Here is a 21612-nt window from a genome sequence, read left to right as displayed (position 1 = left end):
CCCAGCAGCTAGCCCTGATCGTGCTAGACGCCACTAAGGCCTTCGATAAACTGGACTGGCCCTATCTGTCTCTCGCCCTAGCGGCCTTCGGCTTTGGACCAACTTTTATGAGGATGGCTCTGGCAAACTACCAGGACCCGACTAAGAGTCAATGGCCGCCTGTCGGATCCGATCCCTCTCACATGTGGAACACGACAGGGGTGTCCGCTATCACCCCTGCTTTTCGCCTTGGCCATGGAGCCGCTGGACCAGCGAGTTTGCCCGGATCCCCTGATCTCTGGCCTGAGGATCGGCACGACCCACCACAAAATTGCTCTCTATGCGGACGATGTACTGCTGACCATCACAAACATCAAACTCCATGAGGGCGGCCCTGGCTGAATTCCGGGCCTTCAGGAGAGTCTCAGGTTTTGCTATCAATTTCCACAAGTCGATTGCACTCAGGGTGGGCCTGCCCCGGGGCGAAAGGGAAGCCCTAGAGAGCCACAGCCCGTTCCAATGGAGCACCCAAGTGATCCCATACCTATGGGTCGGGATTCCCGCCGACCCGACGAAGGTCTACCAGGTCAACTTCCCCCCACTTTTCGCGGAATTGGAAAAGGACCTAGCCCGCTGGCAAACTCAAGAGATCTCGCTGCTGGGGCGCATAACGACTAGCAAAATGAATCTCCTTCCTCGCTTTCTCTATATGTGCGCTGCCCTCCCAACCGCAATTCCCCTCCCCCCCTTTGCAATGACTTCAAAGGAAAATCAGTGGCTTCATCTGGAAGGGCAAGAAACTACGGATCCCTCGGAGAACGTTGATGGCCAGCATGAGATTGGGGGGACTCGGGGTGCCGGTCCTTCGAAAATACTATATCACAGCGCAACTGGCCCACTTCCAAGCATGGGACCTCGCCTCCGGAGGCCCGAAATGGGTAGAGATTGAACAATCCCGCCTCCCTCTCCCGTTCCGCTTCCTCCCGTTCATTCCTACCGCGCTACGCCACACCTGACCAGATGTGCTGCCGCCACAAAGCAATTGATAAAGGCATGGGAGTGGGCCTGCAAACGGGGAGACATCCCAGGAGGCTTCAGCGCATCCTCTCCGATTTTCCTCAACCCCGCCTTCGCCCCGTGGGCCCGCCCATGGAATTTTAGGAACTGGGTGGCGGGAGGCCTTGATACTCTGGGGCAACTCTTTGAAGGGGGTGCCCCCCCTCACCTTCGAACGCTGTAAATCAACCTTCCAGCTAACCGAGGCAGACAGATTTACCTATGCTCAACTGAGGCACTGGTGCGCCCACCCCCAGACCCGGGCAGCCGCAACAAGGCCCCTGGCCCCGCTGGAGCTCACAATGAAGGAGCTGCCAGCCCAGGGAAAGATCTCGGCCCTCTACAAACTATTGCTGGAAGACCCCCCCTCCGTCTCAGGCCCTCCTATATGGGCCGCTGGGAAGCGGACCTGGGCCATGCGATTGAGGACCACACATGGGTGGATGTCTGGACCAGAACACGCACGGCATCCCGCTGCGTCACCAACCGGGAATGCGCACACAAACTCCTGTTGCGTTGGTATTAACCACCCCTACGCATCCACCACTTTCAGCGCGCCTTGGACCCCCACTTCTGGCGCCTCTGCGGCAACCCATGATCCTACTTCCACATGGTGGTGGTCTTGCCCTAGAGTGAAGGAATTTTGGACCCAGTGTCTGGCCACCATTCGGGACATCACCCAGGTCGTAATCCCCTTGATGCCCGAGCAGGTCCTCCTGGGAATCCCACTCCCGGGCGTATACTCGAGAACGGGGAGGAGGGCGGCGCTGATATCCCAAATTCTGTTGGCCGCCAAAATCACGGTGGCCTGCACCTGGAAGTCCACGGACGGACCACTGATGACCCTATGGTGGCTTAAATTATGGGGCATATTGATAGCAGAAAAGGTCATGGCAGCCAAAGAGGGTCTGCGCTACCGATTTACTGACATTTGGTCCCCGGTCCTGGACTATGACCAGAACCACCCGGCTCCGACCTTCAAATCATGCTCGATCGCGAGAGCCCTCCACACGTTAAGGGAGGACTCGCCGAATGAGACGCGTATCACTGCCTTCCGGGAATTTGGAGATGGGTCTGATATGTATGCCCTGTGAGATGTAAGCATCGTTAATGCTCTGTTATCCTGTGTGTTGAACTATAAATAAACAAGTAAAAAACCGAGCACCCATGTGCTGGTTTGCAATGTACAAACGTACGTATTGTGTCTCACCAGATGCACGATCTCCCAACTATATCGGACACCCGACTTTTATTTCACTTGTATGCGCAACGCATAATCTTTACCGAAACCCCAAGAATTATCTTTCACTGCACACTGCGCGCATACAAGCAGTGTTTGGGATACAGTACTCGCATCCCGCTTCTTAAGAATTGTTCATTTAAACGCACTAATGGACATTTGCCTTTTCTACAATGGAAAATGTGGGTTTATTTTGAATGTAGCGCTCACTTTCCACAGTTAGTCTGCCACCAAGACACCTGATGGGCGCATGGAACTTATTGAGTTACTATTAATCTCATTGCCCATCCGCAATTGCCACTCACTGGTTTCTTTATTGTGAATATACTCCCATCATTATATATGCCAACATATAAACAAACTACACTTTCCACAGGTTGGATTTAACCCATGAACAGGGCAATCAGCAAATTGCAAATAATCTAGACAGTCAATGTGCCACCTATTAGGTAAGACCTACATTATTAACCAATGACAAATATGAGCAAAGAATGGACTTTAATTGTGTTCAGAAAATGTAATGCTTTCTAAAACGAACAATGTTTTGTTCCTTTTTTTCCCAACGTTTTTCTCCTTTTCCCTAATTCAATCCTCCCCTTAACCTCTCCTCTTTTTCTGTGCTACACTGTGTGCAATCACTACCGTTTACTTTGTGACTGAATGTCCAAATTTACTTTATACTTTATGGAAAATCTTTTGTGGCTATGATACTCATTCGATTGCATTCTAATGTATGCCCTGATTGAAAAAGGCAAATTTATCGGCTAAACACGTGTCTCAAAAAAGGGCACACTTTAACTCTCAAAACACTTTGTCTTGACTATTTTTGCGCTGGCGTTGCCTACCAATTGAAGAAGGGCTTTAATTCCCTTTTTTCTTCCTTTTCTTTAAAGATAGTCATTCTGAGGGTAAAACCTTCTTTTTTACTGAAGGTAGTCTCTGACTTCCATTTATCACAGAAAAAAACCTTGCTAACATTCTATCTGCCTCCTCATTCAGGTAAAGAAGAGGAGAGACTACATAGACTAGACCCAAAAAGCTAAATTCTGCCGGATTGATCAAGATTTTATTGGATATACTTGTCCCAAATTGGGCCTTGCAGTCACCAAACAAACCATATGCAGATGGATTATCCTGGATATTGGCAAATGCTATAGACTAGCAGGTAAGGACCCGCCAGAGGGCCTAAGGGCTAATTCCACAAAGGGGAATGTCAACCTCTGCGGATCTTCAGAGGGGTCTCCCAATAAATATTTATTCAGCGGCCACTTGGTCGTCTATCCATGCATTTGTTAAACATTACTGCTTAGATGCTTCCTCCAGTAAGGGAGAACTTTTCGCAAAAGCCGTCCTCTATTCCGTCCATGATTAAATCTAAATTAATTGATGCTCCCACCCCCAAATTCACTGCTTTGGGAGTCTATCACAAGACTAGCAATACCTGGGAGAACACAATCCATTCAAAGAACAAGTTACTTACCCCAGGTAATGTTTTTTTGATTGGATGTTCCTGTCATGATCACTGCTTCCAAGGAGCCAGGACCAGCCCAACGTCCTTGGAAGCAGGCCCCTAATCCTAGGCACCAGCCGGTCCCCACGGGGACCTTTTGGACCATGTCCTGGCGCCGGTGGCACCAGGCTCATCAGAATCATCGGTCCCGGCACTGGAAGCGCCGGGCTCATAATATGTGTGCAGATGCTTGGGTGGACTTACCTGCAGCAGACCATGCTGCTTACTTACCAGCCTCTTAGAAGTCCTCTGTGAACAGGAACTACTTTCTTACCTGGGTGGGGCAAGCTCCACTCCCTGGATTCAGCACTGGAAAGCTTCTGGAACTGGAACTCTTTTCTTACCTAGGCGGGGCCGTGGAGGAAGATGCCTCATCACTCCAAGGCTATTTAAACCACACCCGATAGACGAAACGTGCTTCGCGTTATTCTGCATCTGCAGCAGAACGCTCACCGAGTCTGTTCCAGCCTTTCTTCTTACGATCCCGAATCTGCAAGAGTCATACTCACCATTCTTGCATCCTGAATCTGCAAGAAGCATACTCACCATTCCTGCATCCAGTCGACAGCAGCATCTGCAGAGACAAGAAACAGCAGGTTAGCAAGGCAGCCTTATCTCGCAGTGCTACTCACCTGATCCATCGGCTGCGGTCATTTTCGGCACGCTGCACCTCCGCCTGCGAAGACAAAAGCATTGTCACTACTTACCGGCACTCAGTGAATTCTGGATTTCTTCACACTGCATCACCGCCTGCGGAGATAAAAGCATTGTATCTACTTACGGACATTCCGCGGACTCCGGCGCTGCAAACCAACTTCTGAAAGACAAAAGAAGAGACATTAGACAGGTATTTACTTATGCCCATCGCGCTCTTCGCAATAGACTGCTCTTCAGCACGAACTACGCTGCAAGGAAAAGACAGTTAGAGCGCTTGCATTTACTCACGCATTTCCAGGCGCTTCACTCCATCTTCCTCAAGAGTCCTGCAAGACAAAAGGGAGAAAAGCATTATACGAAGTCCTGTTCAATGTTAACGTGCCTTGCACCTAAAGACTATAAAGACTAAAAAGGTGTCTGGAAACTCACCGCTCGTGCAGTTAACGAAGGTAACGGTCTTCTGAGTCCAAGAGGCCTATGTTTCACCAGTGAAGGAACTGGCAACAGCGCCCTGCAATAGACGCAGATGGAGAGCCCAGCATTCACCTATCTAAGGTGAGCACATTGACCTGGGGGCTCTACGGAGGGGGAGAGAGAGGAAGAGGGACATTGAACAACCCAGACCATTAACCCCCATATTCTTTCACCTGCAGAAACCTCACCCTACGAGTTCGACACACAGTGCGAAGAGGTTCGACCCCAGAAGCCCATCGGGTTCTGCACATCACCTTTCGAGTCACAGACACCTTCCTGCCAAGATCAGCGCCTCCGTGGGAATCAGGTGAGCGTTACAGTTCCTCCCACATATTCCTCATCGCCCCTCCCAGCCTACCCCACCGTACAATTTACGCATCATTGCACTCTACGCTGAGAGCCTATGGTCTTGGGTACGCTTGGTAATTCCTCTGCAAAGGGGAAAAGAAAAACAGAACTGAAGCCAACTGGCGCTACTTGCGCTATTTATGCTGATGATGACGTCGATGGAGGCCCTCGAGGGACAGCGACGCTGCATATAGTGCCCTCTGTCAAAAAAAAATTCCGAAGCTGGAGAGATATATTATCATAAAATGAGGAATACATGAGGACCATCCAATCGACAGAACGTTACCAGGGATAAGTAACTTGTTCTTCTCTACTTCACTACCCCTTTGAATACATTGTTGCGCACTCTACATTTTATTGAGAACATGTAGAAATGTGATATGAATTCTCGTGAAGGTTTTTGTCCAATGTATTGATAATTCAGGAGATTGGTGCTGAAAGGCATAGGTGCCTGTTGGTAATGTGCTCAGACCTTTCATGTTGGCCAATGTATGCCACACCTAGTTTCACTGAGGCTTTGAAAATAAGTCCTACAGTACATTTATAGCTAGTTCAGTCACCAGTCCATTGCAGCAGTTCAATACAGTCCTTGTGTCGGTGGTCTAATGATTTCACATTCAAAACCAGATTCATGAAGAATTGCTTGTTTTCTGTGATGCTGAATGTCTGAGCATTCTGTAATCAATCCCTTTTTTCTTCCAGCAAATGTTGCACTATGACCCAAACAAGCGGATATCTGCGAAGTCAGCACTCAACCACATCTTCTTCCGTGATGTCACAAAGGCCATCCCACATTTGAGACTATGAGCCCTGCAACTTTTTTATCTAAAGGAAGGATATGTCTTACAGCTGCCCGGTCCCCATGAATTTCACCACACAAAGGGATTTGTTTGGGGCTGAATGTAGGAAGTGCCGGTCTGCACCATCGTTCCATGGACAGTGCTCCTGTATGGGGTGCACTATATTTTATGAAGATTTTACGTATGGAAACAGATTTTGTGTTTGAGAAAGATATGATGATGCCTCTGATCTTCTTGCAGCCATAACCTTGGTTTGTAAGAGGGTTTTTCTTCACATGAGTGCTAACTGTTGGACAGGTCTAACCTGCAGCTTTTCGATCGGTTCCTGTGGTTTCCATAAATGTTCAATGTACAAGTATGTGTTGGTTATAACGTCCACCTGAAAGTGGAATTGAAAGTAAGAACATCTCCTAGAAGTGACAGATTTCTGAGCTGGATTGTTACAAACTAGTAGACTTGAAGACAGTAAGAATCACGGTGGTTGGTGCCATTTTGGACTATGGTTTTGGAAAAAATACCAAGCCCCCAAGTGTGCCAGTGTTTCTGGTCTGTGTTCTGCAGAATTTTTAAGATTCAACCTAAACTGCACAGCTTGCTTTTTGGAGTATAACCTCACCACAGTGGCCCTAGCGAGGCACAGGCCTTAATGAACCATTCTATAGCCTGTTTTATAGTAGCACTGCTTCTCAAAATTCCACGTCTTGGTGTCCACCCTTTCTTCCTCTCCCCCCTCCTGATGGAACCACATGGCAAATTGAAGTGCTTTTAATACCTTGGGATCAGCAGGCCCGTGTTTCAGAGGGTGAAGGGTTCATCCAGGGATGAATTGGTCAACTGCTGCGGAGTATGGACAGCAGCAGTCTTTCATCTGAAACATCTCACGCAGAAGGGGAATTTGGGGAGGTGGGAGGGGTGTAAGGTTGCATAATAAACTGGTTCTCTCATTGTCTGCGTCCCATGAGCTGCATTGATGGCAACCTTCGCCCTATTAAATAGAATGTTGGGTTTGATCTTCAAAATAAATTGATAGCACGGGATCTCCTTTTAACCCTGTGCCCTCTCCCATAGTAAGAGCTTTATACGACTTTGGGGTCTAGTCTTCACTTAAACTTAAGTTTTAAAATTACGTTTACGTTCTCTATTGCTCACAGTGCGGCCATATGGGTTTGAAGTTGAGAGCCATGACAACAGGTACAGTTGCCTCCTCGGTTTCCTATTGTTGGGCAAAACTAGGTGATCAGCTATCAAAAATAACCCATGCACACTATAAGGCTTCTGGGCCTGATTTGTTTAATCTTTGTTGGGAAGTGCTTCCGATTGTTTGTTGGATAGCTGGTGGCTTGTGAACCTTAAAGAATCCTTTAACTAGGTTTCTCACCTTTCCAGACTGTCCCAGATTCCATGCTAATGTCCGTAAAGTTAATTAGAACTTTACAGAGATTGCAAGTCTTTATAGTGGTGTCATTCTGGTAGAAAATGCAGCCTTGTATCTGAAGGCCACTCCACCCCGATCCCAGCTTTGTATGTTAATAGTTTGTGTGCAGTGATGTTATGGTTTTAAAATATGTACCTCGGACTGTTTTGCTGTTGCTGTAATGTATTACTCCAATGATGATCCATCTCTTATTCCCTATAACTTCACACTGCATTTCCTAAGAGATTTACACCTTGCAGGTGCAAGGAAGAAACAAATTGGAAGGCTCTCCAGGCTAGATTGTGTAGAGATGCCATCATAATACAAACCGTAAGGCACAAAATCGGACAGACCTGTTTACCGAAGGACCCGCGCAGCCCAAGGTACATTGCAGGATGCACTCAGGCCGGGGGTAGCAGCTGACTTACCTCGGTTGTGGAATATTGGATATGTTTTCATTTTTGCCTGCCTGTAGTTTGTGCCTTGTTTTTTCTTGGCAGGAAATACCCACAACAAATGTTGAACTTCCGATTTGTTTCTGCTCCCTCTAAGGTGCACTTGTTTGACTTCTTGGGTTCTGTGACGGGACATGCCTCCTGCTAATGTCTTTCTGCCTTTTGACCGGTATTAGTGAATGTAGGATTGAAACTGGTGCTCTTTAGTATGTACAACTCGTAATCAGTGGCTTGACTGAAGATCTCATCGTGGTGTTTTATGTCCTGCCAACTGCTACTACATTTTAGAGTGATAACTACGTATTTAAATTTCAAAGTATAGTAAACAGAAGGCTGCAATGTCCTTTCTTTTGCTTCAAATAGCCTATGACACGTTTTGGGGGAGGGATAGTGTAATCTATTCTGTAAAGTCCCCGTTGTGGGACACGACTGCTTAGCTTCACTCTCCTTGTTTGGCTCTGTGGACTTGCACCTGTTAAGATTTTTGCTCTGTGGTTCAGATGAATCCATACGCAGTGTCTCTTGTATGTCCATAACTTCCCTGGAGCAGCTACCCATCAGGGTCTTAAGTGTCAACTGAATTGCTGTAACCATTGTATGATCTCTAAACTGATAGGCTGGCCTTTTTTTGCAGGAAAGATTTCCTATTTCTCTATTTGAAGGGGTTGGCTCTTAACCACAGTTGTCATATGGTCCTGAAAAAAACAGACGGCTTGGGAGGAGAGTGTGCACCTTAATAACATTGATGCCTATAAGTGCTAAAGTCTACATCCTTTTAACAAGCTGGATTATGCTACAGAAAGGTGGTCCAACTTGCCAGGATGGCTGCTTCCCAAAATGTATTTGCTTGGTGGCATTGGCTTGTTCTGGGAGATGTTCTTATTGCTCACATCTACAGCAATAAACAAATTCAGCAATACCATAATCCATTCATTTATCGCCCCTATCCATGGTTATAGATTCCCGACTGGCTCCTCTATATATTTATGTAAAGTATTGAGATTTTTAATGACCTGCTTAATAATATAGAACGTTTATTAGCTCTTCACCTTTATTTTGAAAATGATTTGTTGTTTTAAATGTTGTATGTATTGTACAGTGAGTGATGTAGTTGTTTGTACAATATAGTTGTAACTTTTGTATTTCATTAAAACATGTTTTATTAGTATCTGTATTTGCGATTAGGTCTTTGTTAGAGCAGTTTGTGGCAACTTAGTGTGTTGATAGGTTTCTCATATATTGCTCCATTTCACCTGGGGCTGGTGAAAAGCAATGTATAGGAGGATGAGTTGAGATGTGAAGAGCAATTGGGAGGCAAGAGTGAAAAGTAGCAAGATCTTGCAGTGGGTTTGAATTTTTTGAAAGCCCTGTCAGTAGAGAATTGGTAGAGGGGGGGTCCAATGCACTTGTCTTTCTCTTTCATGAGTGTCTGGACACTGGCCCTCCCTACTCATTGGTTCTGTATGCGAGAGAACATAGAGCAAAATTCTCCCCTCCATCCAACCAGAGGTAACTTGTTTGAGAGGGCACTCTACACTAAGTGCTATAGGCTGTACTACTTATAGCATAGATTGACAATGTAGGAATAGCCTTTTTGTAACCTGATTTATGTGTGGGTATTACTCATGGTTGCGTTCAGAGGACACCTGCACAATCTTTCTAATGGATTACCACACATTCATCGTCTATAATCTTTCTGTAGTGCCAGCAACCTTTGGGAACTGTTTCTCCACCAGTTGCTCCACATCTGCTTTGCTTTTCATCGTATGATGTAGGACCAGTATAAATGGAGCCACAGCACCCCTTCGACCTCAGTTCCATTTTTCTGTGCATTCTGTACACTTTGGGAATGCTCCCCATTGTAGCTTCAGTTCTATTACATCGTGCCCAACCCGGAGAAGTCCTTGGACAGATTGCAGGAAGCAGATGTCTCTCTGAACCCCAGAGGACTTTCTTGTACTATTTGGGGAGGCACATGAACCACATGTCGGGCCACTCCATGCACCCCACGGCCCTATGGGAACGTGCTACACGACTGTTCACTTTTTACCAGAAAGATGGCAAAAAGAAACATAAGTACCTGGGCTGAGGACAGGAGACTGAACCCTCACATGGAAGGTTAAGAAGTAATACCACAAGATGTTCTACAGACACCAATCTTCATCGCAGAAGAGGTGCCACAGCTGGTCATGGCCTGCTACAACTCTTTGAGGAGTAGGATTTGTCTTAAAGGTAACTATTCATGATACATGGGGGCACTTGACAGGGCTGTCCTTTATCTCCTTTGATATTCGCCCTGTTCATGGAGCCCATGGCGTGCCTTTTTCGGTCCAATCAGTGTATTGAGGGCATCACTATAGATGGCACTGAACACAAGATGGCTCTTTATGCTGATGTCTTGCTATGTCTCTCCCCGCTCCCGGCCATTATGGCCGAACTGGTTCTGCTTGAATTTAGGTTACCTCATTAATGGCGATAAATCTGTGGGACTGTCGGGTTTTCCTCTGCCCCCTATATCCTGTCAGGAAGGCTGTGGCAGCCTCACTGGACACAAAGATATGGTCTGCATTATGACTCCACTTACTAATGGCGGCATTGTAATTCAAGGCTAACTCCAGGAGGGGTTTGTTCCGGAACTCCTATGATAATTTTCTATTTTTAGATACGAGCGCCAAGAAGTGCTCGTCTTTCAAACATTTCATGGATGTGAGCGCAGCAGAAGCTGCAATTTCATATTCATTGCAGACCTGGATGGCAACCCGCTCTTTCCCGTGCTGAGCTTTCACCAGGCGATGCTGGCGGCGACAAGAAGTAGAGGCTCATGGTCTTTTAGCTGCTGTAATCAGGAATGTTTCGGACACAGTGCCTGCTAGTGAAGTGCTCCTATTGCTTTTACATTTACCAGAGTAGACGCCCTCAACTTCTAATGCTATGGGGGCGCTCTACGTACTTTGAACTCTACGGAGCGTTTCTCTTCCATAAATAATCACAAATGCACATCTTTCCACAGACCTTACTTTCACTTTGTCTTGTGCCAGGAGCCATGTACAAGCTGTAAAGTGTCCAGCCATACCATTGATTGAGTGCACTGCTTTCCGTGTCAATGCCCTTTTATTTCAGGAACTGAAACTGGCTTCACAATACTGTAGGCACCGTATTGTGTAGCTTCCCTTCCACTGAGGACTGACTATCCATAACAGGTAACCAAACCTTTCTAATGGTTTCAAGGTGAGGGTGTGTGGGTGGTAGCAACGTGTATTGCTTATAACTCACTTATTGTCTCTTCCTACTTACTGCTGCTCTTCAGCTTAGACCTGCTCACCTGAATCTCCTTGCACTCCATATTCTGTAGTAATCCCAGAGTGAGGAACGGAAGGGTTTCTGATATACATACAGTTGAACTTCCTTCCCTTTTTTTGCCCTGGTATAATCACTCCATTGTTCCTGAAGACCAGGTCTGTATTGAGTATTGATGGACTGAATGTCTCTTAATCTAGTAAAACTCGAATGCTCTGCAGCGATTCGCTATTCATTGGAATGATTGTTCCCTGGATTATCTGGGAACCAAGTTGACCCTATACCATGATGGTTTATTCTGGGCGCGATGATTGACACTTTCCCCTCCTTCTATAAGGCAGCAACTTTGTCAAGAGTGCATTTAAAGAGGGAAGCAAGATGTGGCAGTATTCTCCCAATCCCACCACTCTAGGAGACACGCAGGAGGCAGATCTCTGGCCAGAACGCAACTGATCATGACCAGGCGAGAGAGTAAAGGAGCGGACGTAACACCCATACAATCGCCATGGAGGGGTGGAAACGGGGATGCAAACTCCCTCTCGCACACCTTCCTCCTATTCACTGGAGAAACCACCCCTGGGTTTTTCAGATCTGCTTGGTCCACATACTTCAATCTAAGGTCTGGTTGCAGGGGGTGTAGTTGTAGTTTTTGGGTTTGGGATTCGGTCGAGTTAGGCAGCAGTTCCATGCTCCTATAGGATGATTTTAGTATCTTTTATTACAATGGGAGCAGTGGACCTCCCCTCACCATATATGTTGCCAATGGCTTTTCCCAGCAACATTATGTATGGGGACATTATTACCCGATGCCCCAGGCAACACAGGACAACTACCACCACAGGACCTATGCTGACAGGAATCCCCCAGGACATGACTGAGACAGGCAGGAGCAAGGTATACGAAATAAGAGGGGAAGCAGTTGACACTAATGGCGACAAGGAAGACCCTGCTTCAGGAAGCTCACTCTTTGCGTTGGAGAGCAGCCGCTGTGGGAGGGACGGGTCTTGGGCCACAAGTAGACAACTTGCAAAGTTACAAGCCAAAACCCAGAACAGGGACTAATGCACATAAGATGCCCTGGATGAAACTGGTCAGCCCACAGATAGGTTACAGGACACTTCAGAACACTTCTGAGGCAGGTTCCTCATGCAGGAATTCGAACTGTTAGTCTCATCAGCTCATGGGTAGAAGCAACGTCAAGGGTCTTGAGGTCAATACAGAGGAATAGGGCTTCACTAGGACTTTGCTAGAGGTCTCCAATGGTCATCCACTGGGCTGCAACTCTAGGTAGTGATGTTGGCTCCAAACTACGATCTGGGCAATTACTGTAGTCTTCCTTTTATCCCAAATACAAGCCGGCGTTGCACCCCAGTCCACCAATGGTAAGGATCTGCCCCATTGAAACTGGCAAGAGCTGGCCAATCAGACAGCCTCTTGCCCCACATCTATCGAGCAGCAGACATACTCCTGGGAAGCCTTATGCTTCCTTTCAGCAGATTGTCATGGATGGTGAACACTGGGATTATCAGCACTCACCAGACCAAAGGTTCAATTCGAATTCATTGACATCCTGGATGAGGGCCCTCAAAGAGAGAACATTTTCTTTAACCAAATGGTGGAAGTCTCCGTTTTGGAGGCCGGAGATCAGCCAGCCTCTGTCCTACGGTAGAAAAAAAACCTTTGAATAAGTACTGCCCACAACATTGGACCCTGCCATTCCCTCCAACAATGCCTGCCTCCCCGGAGCAATAGGTGGTGCAGGCTGTGACAGCCAACCTCAAGACATCCTCTTTCCCATCTTTGCCTCCTAACGGGGAGCATAAAAGACTGGGTGCTTGGGGCGCTGGCAGATTTTACCTCCAGCAAGCCTGACTGAGGGTGCGCTCTCTGAGGCAGCAGAGAACCTCCCTTTGGGTGAAATGGAGGTTCAACGGCCTAGTCTGGAGCTGCAGAGTGCTAGATTGTAGTTGGGCCTTGACCCGGCAGACTGTGGTACGTTCCATGGCCTCAAACAGTTTTCAGGAGGCACTCTTTGTTGAGGCCCTCTGGGTTCCCTTAAGTCAAAACGCATAAACCTGCTCTTTGACGGGCACAATTTGTTTCAGGACTAAGGCTGAGCCTTCACAATTTCCCGTCCTTGAAGGCCACTGCTGGTCTACAGCCCTCCAATTTTACTGCTAGAGGGAGGGATTTATGGCCCTTCACTTCTTATGCCCACTGCGGTAGGAGACGGGCACTTGCATTCAAATTGAAGCCACTTTACCCCCGGCCAGGGTAAGAGGCTGGGGAGCTCAGAGATGGGGCATCTGACACTCGGGCCTTACAGGTTGTCTTCTTTTTGCACAACACTCTCTAAACCATCCACCTAATGGCCCTTCTTTGCCTCCGAATCCACTCCTGTTGGAAGGTTTTTTTTCAGCTGTTAGTTGAGGGTGCCATAGAGCTCTTACTCCCTTTGAACGAGGCAAAGGCTGATACTCCTTTTAGTTTCTTTTTCAGAAGGATGGTGGCTTGCGCGTACACCTTGTTTGTTTGGCGGTCCCTCAGCGACTGAGTGTTTGGGGGGGTAAGGGTGAAACTGAGGTCATCGGCACGGCAGCTGTTTCTACTGGCTCCTACATCCCATATGGTGTGGGGGCACTGAGTGGAGCCACACTGCATTTCCTGGCTGGCTAAAACATTACTGAAGACCTCTGGAGATGGAATATTACAGATGAGGAATCTGTGGGCGGAACATCCATGCGAGCGAACATTACAGAGGTAAGTAATTTGTCTGTTACTGCAGCATGGCGGTTACATGTGAGACAGTGGTTGATTTGTATGTTTGAAACGAAGGAGCCATTTTGTTCTTTCAGCAAAGTTTTGGAGGGGGTGTGGTGTGGTAAAGTTGTTTCCAGCGCCTGTTCTCTTCCCAATCACTTGGGCTTGCTAAACAGGAGTTCCCCGATGGTTGTGGCTGGGTTTCCACTTGAGCCTCGGTTGGGTTTTGAAATTCCTCAAAGCTGAGAATTGATGTAAGAGGCTACATCTGCAGTTCCTGGTGAAAAGGTAAAATGACATTCTTTGGGTAGCTGAAGGAGAAGTTATTTATAATGTGGACTTCCAGGTAAGCTTGGAACAGGGAATATTTTGCTCCCTATTTTTTTAAAAGTTTGGTATAAATGATTATTTGACATGTAAAAGGGTATTTATGAGTACAAATAAAAACACTATATATTTGTGTAATCCATACTTTTCTCCAAAAAATAAAAATAAAATATCCTTTTATTCCTTGGATCCACTTTAGATTGAGCAATATTATTAGTACAGATCTTTCTTATGGCACTGCTGTAGGTGCCACCTATCTGATATATGCCTAGATCTGTGTGGGTGAAAGGAGGGGGCATAGTTTACTTTGTTTTTCTTTTTGTGCCTTTTTTTATGGTATTTGCCTGGTTTTAGGGTGAGCATGTTAATGGCACACAGCTCATCTATGGGGCGGCTTGTACTCCTAGTTTTCATTCATGGTTGTCTTTATCAAAATTCATAAACTTCATAGATTCTGCATACAAGCAAAGCAATGTGAACACTTTGTTATGCTATTTTTAAATTTCCTACCCAAAATATATTGTAGCACCTTTGTGGTGTATGTCCATTTTTAAAAACGATTTGTCAGTAGCGGCAACTTTTGCTACTTTGATACAGAATCCACCTTGTCTGTATCCCTTTAGAAAAAAGTGGAACAAGGTAACGCATCTAGGTATGAACAGAGAAAAGGCACTTGACACTGAGGTAACTAAGCACTCCATCTAATCATTCAATGTAGTGAAAGTTGAGCCTTTGTTTATTTTTCCATTAAAAAGGAAGAGGGTCTGTGTTTACCTACTGAGTGCTGCTCCTATCTTTAAGAGCACAGAGCGCTGCAGCAAAACCTTGGTGGGTCAGAACGGAACAATGTTCTCTTTAAAATGTCTACATACATACACGCTCATCCAAGTTGGCTCAGGATGAATTGGATTTGACATTGGTTATTCAAAGAGGCCATAATAGATCCCACTTATGGGAACCTGAGAGTTTGAGTAAATTGTAAATTTTGGAAAAGTGATGGCCACTGTAGTATGAAGAAGTGTCCAGGCAGATTTAGGTTTGTTATTTTTCAATGATTTGCATTCTCCCACAGATTCCTCATCTGTTCTGATATCCTTGCAGCTTGAGCTGCTCAGAAACCTTTTCGACGGGGGTTGCAGTACAAATCGACATTTAACTCCTCTTGACTCAACCATGCCACTCCTCGACTCCGGACGTGATGTTGGCCATACATGCATTACATTACTGCGCCCTGTACCTCAGTTCCTTCTTTCCGCATTCTCCGCACACTGTCTTTTAGAACATTCTCTTTCTGAGAATATTTTGTTAGTTGGGATGTTGGGCCCTAAAGCTTCAGTGTTTTAACATTGTCAGGACTGCGGCTCAAAGATGTCTATCACCGACCTGTGTAGTATCTGCGGTTCATGGCAGCAGATGAACCCGAAGTCTGTTAGGGAACAGTCTGCAAAGATAGCGCTCGGGTGGCCTCCGTCGAAGTTTCCCAGTGCGTTCGACTGTCAGGTCATTGGGCCAATACACCAAAGGGCCCACACACGAAAAAGAGGATGGGCACCGTAAGAAGGCGAAGAAGCGCTCCCATTCCCAAAGGGGTTCACGTCATTCGTTCGACTCATCCTCCCTCAAAAATAAGCAATGCCATCGGCGCAAACGCGACTTCGACTTGTCGGAAAAGCAGGGTAAGTCCGGCACAACTCTGGGTCCCCCCTGAAGGAATAGTGGGGGGGGGGGGGGGTCAAGGAGCAAATGCTCCAGCTTTTTCAAAAAGCTGTGTCAAGTATGACTCCGGTCTTGATGCCGCAGCTAAGTATGGCACCAGTTGCGCCCACAGGTTCTGCCGCAAAGGTGACTGTTGGGTCGTACACCCCTTCTGTTCAACCACAACTGTGAAGCAGATTCCGGCGCTGACCATCAAGGCACCGGCACAGAGGGGTCCTGTCAGATTGATCCTGATAACGGTTGAGCGCTCCTTTGCCCCTGAATATCAGTTGACGTTTTTCAACACCATGAGGTCGACTTACGACGATGGGGACTAGCTTCTCTTTTGCCTTGAGCCAATGGACAGAGGAGCTGGAAGATCTGATTTTTCCTCCAAGGATCAAGCGGATTTGCTGGATTTGGCTGAAGATTTACACGAGGCAAGCAGGCTTGATACGTCCGCTGACCTTCATTGCGACAGGCTTCCCATATGGCCAGCCTACTGCTCAGTACAGGAGATCTGTTGATAAGGTGGTTGAAGCCTTGCATCTGAGTACCCCGGCCAAAGCCCTGATAGCATATGAGCTGACAGACATCCTGGATAAGGGATCACAGGCTGAGAGGGCATTGCCATTTAATGCAGCTATCTCAGATCCCATTATCACACTGTAGCAGAGACCCATGTTTTATGCCAGCTGTGGATGACAACCTTACCAAAATAATAAAAGCTAGCTAGGCAAGATTTGACCATCCTATCTCACCCTACGGCAGATGGTCTGGTGGTCTATGCTACCAAAGTGAGCCCTAGACCAACCACATCCACCTCCAATCTTCCCACAGACCGGGAAGCCAAAAAAAAAGTGACACCCTTGCTAAGAAGATCTTTGCATCAGGGAGCATGGCCCTGAAGGCAGTCGACACCTCCTGCGCATTCGCAAAATATTCCCATGCATTGTGCAGGGTCATAGTGGAAGCTGCAGAGCCCCTCCCAGCTGGAGACATGGGGTTTTTGCACATCATTGATGATGACAAAGAGGTGGCATGTCACGCGCTGCAGGTGGGCCTGGACACTGCAGAGTTCATAGGCTGTGCCATGGGTACGTCTACTGTAAAGTGGAGGTCTGCTTATCTCCAAAGTTGAGGGTTTTCACCCAATGTCTACGCAAAACGTCTGAAAATAGCGTTTGCTGGTGAGCACCTGTTCGGCCTGAAAGCCGGTGAGTCTTTGGAAAAATTCAGGGACTCCAAGTTAGCTGCCAAGACACTAGGCCTAGCTTGTACAGCAACCTGCCAAGCAACCATTTAGCTTCTCCTCTAGAGATATAGGTTACCGTTTTGTAGAAAGGCACAGCTCCCGCAAGCCTGTCAAGGGTAGAGGTGCCTCTAGGGAACAGCAGACTGGCAGTAGTGTTGCAGTGCCTGCTAAGTAACTGAGTTCTCCCCACATGTTTCTCCAGTTGAAGGGAAATTCTCTGAGCACTCGGACAGGTAGGAGATAACCTCAGACACCTGGAAATTGCAGCTCATCAGATGGGGGTACTGTCTACCATTCCTAAGATCACCTTCCCCTCAACAACTGGAACAGGAGCTCCAGGAGGAACTGAGGGCCCTGTTATTGGGAGTCTGTTGTGAAAGAGGTACCCGCAGAGTGGCTCAGGCTGGTACTCTCGCTACTTTCTGATACCCAAGAAAGGAGGACTCCTTCTCCCATCCTGGACTTCTTGGCCTTGAAAGTTCCTGAGGAAGGACATGTTCCTGATGGTGACGTTGGGAGAAATTCTCCAGGCTCTACAAATCCAGGGCTGGTTGTGGTTGACCTTCAGGATGCTTATTCCCATGTGCCAATCCATCAGAAGCACAAGCAGTGCCTGAGATTCGTCATCGAAGACACTCGCTATCAATTCAAGGTGCTCCCGTTAGGCTTAACCTCAGCGCCCAGGGTTTTCACCAAGTTGATGGCAGTGGTGGCAGCGTACCTCGGGAGATTCGTGTTCATGTATTCCTATACATGGATGACTGGTTGATCCAAGGAAGGTCTCTGGAGCAGGTATCGACTCGGCTTGAGGAAATCTGCTGTGAAGGGTCAGAAATGCAAGGCGGACAACTTGGTAAAGGTTTTTTACAAGAACCCATTTTATTACATAAAAAGGGTGTGCTAAACGCCTCGCTTTCCCTAACCTAACATGGATTTCCTTGCCTGTGAAACGAAGGCTAAAGGAAAACACTCTTAATACACAAGGTTCTGTCCCTCACACTTATGCATGCAACAAAATCAATTCAGGTATTCATATGGCTGTTCAAGTTCAATAAAATAATAACCAAATATTCTTGTAACCAGGGTTGGATCCCCCTTCCCCAGATTTAAAGCAGAATTTCTAAATTAAAATTAAAATGGACAAAGTTAATGGCAGTAGTTTGATTTTACTTCAAAATTTAACACACAAAGGTTTCTCCCAAAATCCAAGTTCTGTCTCCAACACAGTTTACGTTTGTATATTTTCACTTGGCATTCTGATTGTTTTAAAAGCAAGTATAGTTCCCTGGTGTCAAGATTGGAGAGCAAGTCTTCACAGGTGTTCAGGAGAGCGGTTTCTGTGCTTCTGGCAGCTCTGAAGCCAGACTGGTGGTCATGGAGGCAACCAACAGATTCCATATATAGATTAAGCTTGGAGGTGACCAGCTTTTCCAAGAGGAACAGTGATGTTTATGTAAAAGATCGGTTCGCCCCCAACATAGCAGAGATGCTCTTTATCAAGTTGGTTACAATAGGAAATACTTTGAATTAATACACTGATTTTTTTTATTCTGGGTCAAGGTAGCTCAAGTGTATTCACAGCATATGGGTAAGGGAGAAGTGATGACCTTCCGGTCGCGGTGCCTTGTGGACCCTCGAAGAGGTCAAGAACCAGAGTTGTGGAGGAGGATGGGTGCATTTCATATGATCTACTCTTAGTTGCAGTCTGGGGTTATGGGTAGTTTGGGGGCGCTAGAGGCACACTTTACACCCCAAGCCAGGGGACGCTAGAAGATAGGATCTGGGACCGGAATGTGAGCCACTACCCCTGGATACACTTACTCTGAGTGCTAGTTGCAACAGTGACAGCCCTGGAACCTGTGTATATGTGAGTATAGGACTCTGCTAGTCGAGACTAGAGAGCCCAACCCCAAACCAAAGTCCCAATTGCACATGGAACTGAGAAACTAGCATTATAACAAGGAAACATTCACTCTGAATGCCTCAGGATGAGGAGGACACTACTACAGCAGCGGTGAGAGAGCAGGCATGGAAGACCAAGCAGGGGGGTCACAGACTGCTGAGAGGGCCTGCTTAGAGGGCAGCCAGGCAGCAAGAAATAGTCCCTAGATGAGGTACAGCTGTATGAGAAGGCACAGGTGAGTTGCATAAAAGGCACGCTCTGTCTGAGCATCAACGAGGTACTCTGGGCTTAGTGAAAGCAGCAGTGGCTCCCACTGTAGTAGCTCAGCAAGAAACTCAGTTCTTCCAGGGAGGACCAGGGCTGCAGCCTTGGGGATTCCACCAAAGAAGGCAGCAGGTTCTAGCAATGAACACTGGAGGGAAGTAGCGGAGAAGCCCAGAAGAGGTTAATCTAGCAAGACAAAGGATGGAGACCTTCACAGAAGGACAGGGTCCAGCCAGTATAGCAGGTTAAGCAGCTTCGGGAGTTGTCCAGCTCACAAGCAGGGCTTTCAAGTAGGGCTTGGTGAAATTGTTAAATTCTGTTACGCCAGCCATGGAGGCGCAATCTGGAAGATTTGGAACTGTTTCACCTCAATATGCTGTTCTGCCACCCCTGTGAATCGAAAAGAGCAGCGTGAAGTTTCTCATGTCAACTCGAAAACTGAAACGAGCCACACAAAGCTTTTCGTGCTGCTGTGCGAACCTAGCACAGTTTTGAAAAAAACATGCATTATTTGACATGCCACTGAGGGAACCTAGCATGAGTCGAAAAGAGCGGCACAAACCTTTTTTTCGTGTCGCAGCGCAAACGTAGCACAGTTTTAAAAAGTGCAAAGTTTCTCTTGCTGCCACGTAAAACTGGTACAGAGCTAAAATAAGCCACGGCAAAGTTTCTCGTGTCGCTGCGCAAAACTAGTACGGATCGAAAAAATAGGCGCACAAAGTTTCTTGTGTCGCGCTACATGACACTAACCTGGGAATGAAACACCACGCTGCGCGTGAAATCTTACAAAACGGGTGAAATTTCAGTGGTAGTGGGAACTGTAATGCTGATTATGCGAAACGGGCACAAGCAGATTCCAGTACGGATTCTCCACTTTTCACTTTGCGGGTGAAAATTTAGATCTTTGAACGCTACAAAATTCGAAGCAGAAACCAGCATCCTTTTGAAAGTTTTGTCTACAGCATTGAGGCATCCATTACCCAAGCAGGGAAGTTCTACAAACGCAAACAGAAAAAGTTCCTGTGTTCCACTGGGAACTTTAGAGCCATGGAAGGTAACTCGTTTAGGAGTTGGTCTTTTGTGTAAGTTGATCTTCCTCTTTGCCTGGCATTGTATCAACACCGGATCACCCCAAGAATCAGCTCTTTGTTCCCCTTACCACTCTCATTTCAACAAAAAGGGGTACAATCCTTAAACCTTTTCAAGAAGGGACTCTAAGAGAGACAGACAATGTGAGGGAAAACTGAATAAGAGACTTTAAAGTTGAATTTTGCCTTCGTGGATATCTCTCCTCCATCGGAAATTAATATTCTCAGTGTACTCTGGTACCCCAACTGCAAAGAAAAGGTTGGACAACTTGCCAAAAAACAGTTCTGCACAAAAGTGCATTTAACAGCCCCTCTCTGCGGTGCACTTTGTTTGGAATAAATACATTCTACACAGAAGAGTAAAACCTGAATTGTGAATAGGAAACCATTTTTGATGAAATGCAGTTTTTACCTCCCTTAACATAGAGACCCATAAATGCCGGAGCATATTTAAATGGAAATTAGCTATTGCATATGGTCCAACAATCCTTATATGTGCATACATAACTGCTCAAACATTCTCTTACAATACAGTCTTCAAACATGGTTTGTTTCTACCAAGTTTTTTCTCTTTAAAGTCTTGTGCACAGATCCCTTTTTTTTTAAGCAGCCCTAGCGACCACTGCTTCGGATGAATGCCACTGTTGTATGAGCCCAGAGATCCATTTTTACTTTCAAATAGTTTCATTTATGAGTGATCTTAAGCCCAAATGTCACTTCTAACTAAAAAAAGCAGCCACAGACTACCCGACAAACATTCAGTGAAAAATATTGTACAAATTAAATGTAAACCTCAGGTTTGCCCCAAAAATAAGAAAACTAGAGAAGAGCATAAACTGGCATACATATAGTGTAACGCTCACCTGGTATCCATGGGGATGTCACTCAGACTATTCTGACCTCTTCTGACCACGAACCCTTCCCTGGAGTCTACTCGACTGGAGACTGGGCCTTGTTTTCTTGGAAAGTTGCTCTCCGTCCTGCTTTCAGCGCTGGGGCGCGTTGATTGATGCAGGCTTGTTGCTGCCTAGTTACTTCACTGGCAAGAGTCCGACAGGTAAGTATGAGTCTTTTGAACAGTTCTCTAACT

General features: G+C 46.6%; 1 protein-coding gene across 1 annotated transcript in view; it reads left to right on the top strand.

Moving 5' to 3' along the window:
• Nucleotides 1-9101, top strand: part of CDK2 (cyclin dependent kinase 2) — a 185889-nt gene extending 176788 nt beyond the window's left edge. Inside the window, exon 7 of the mRNA XM_069653783.1 lies at nucleotides 5967-9101. Within this exon, the coding sequence (XP_069509884.1) occupies nucleotides 5967-6071 (105 nt within the window). The 3' untranslated portion in view covers nucleotides 6072-9101. The remainder of the gene's footprint in view (nucleotides 1-5966) is intronic.
• The last annotated feature ends 12511 nt before the right edge of the window (nucleotides 9102-21612 follow it).

The sequence above is a fragment of the Ambystoma mexicanum genome, chromosome 3q (genome assembly GCF_040938575.1).
Source record: "Ambystoma mexicanum isolate Mex_15411 chromosome 3q, UKY_AmexF1_1, whole genome shotgun sequence".
Lineage (NCBI taxonomy): Eukaryota > Metazoa > Chordata > Amphibia > Caudata > Ambystomatidae > Ambystoma > Ambystoma mexicanum.
The sequence above is the reverse complement of the archived record's forward strand: the minus strand, read 5'-3'. Positions and strand labels throughout refer to the sequence as shown.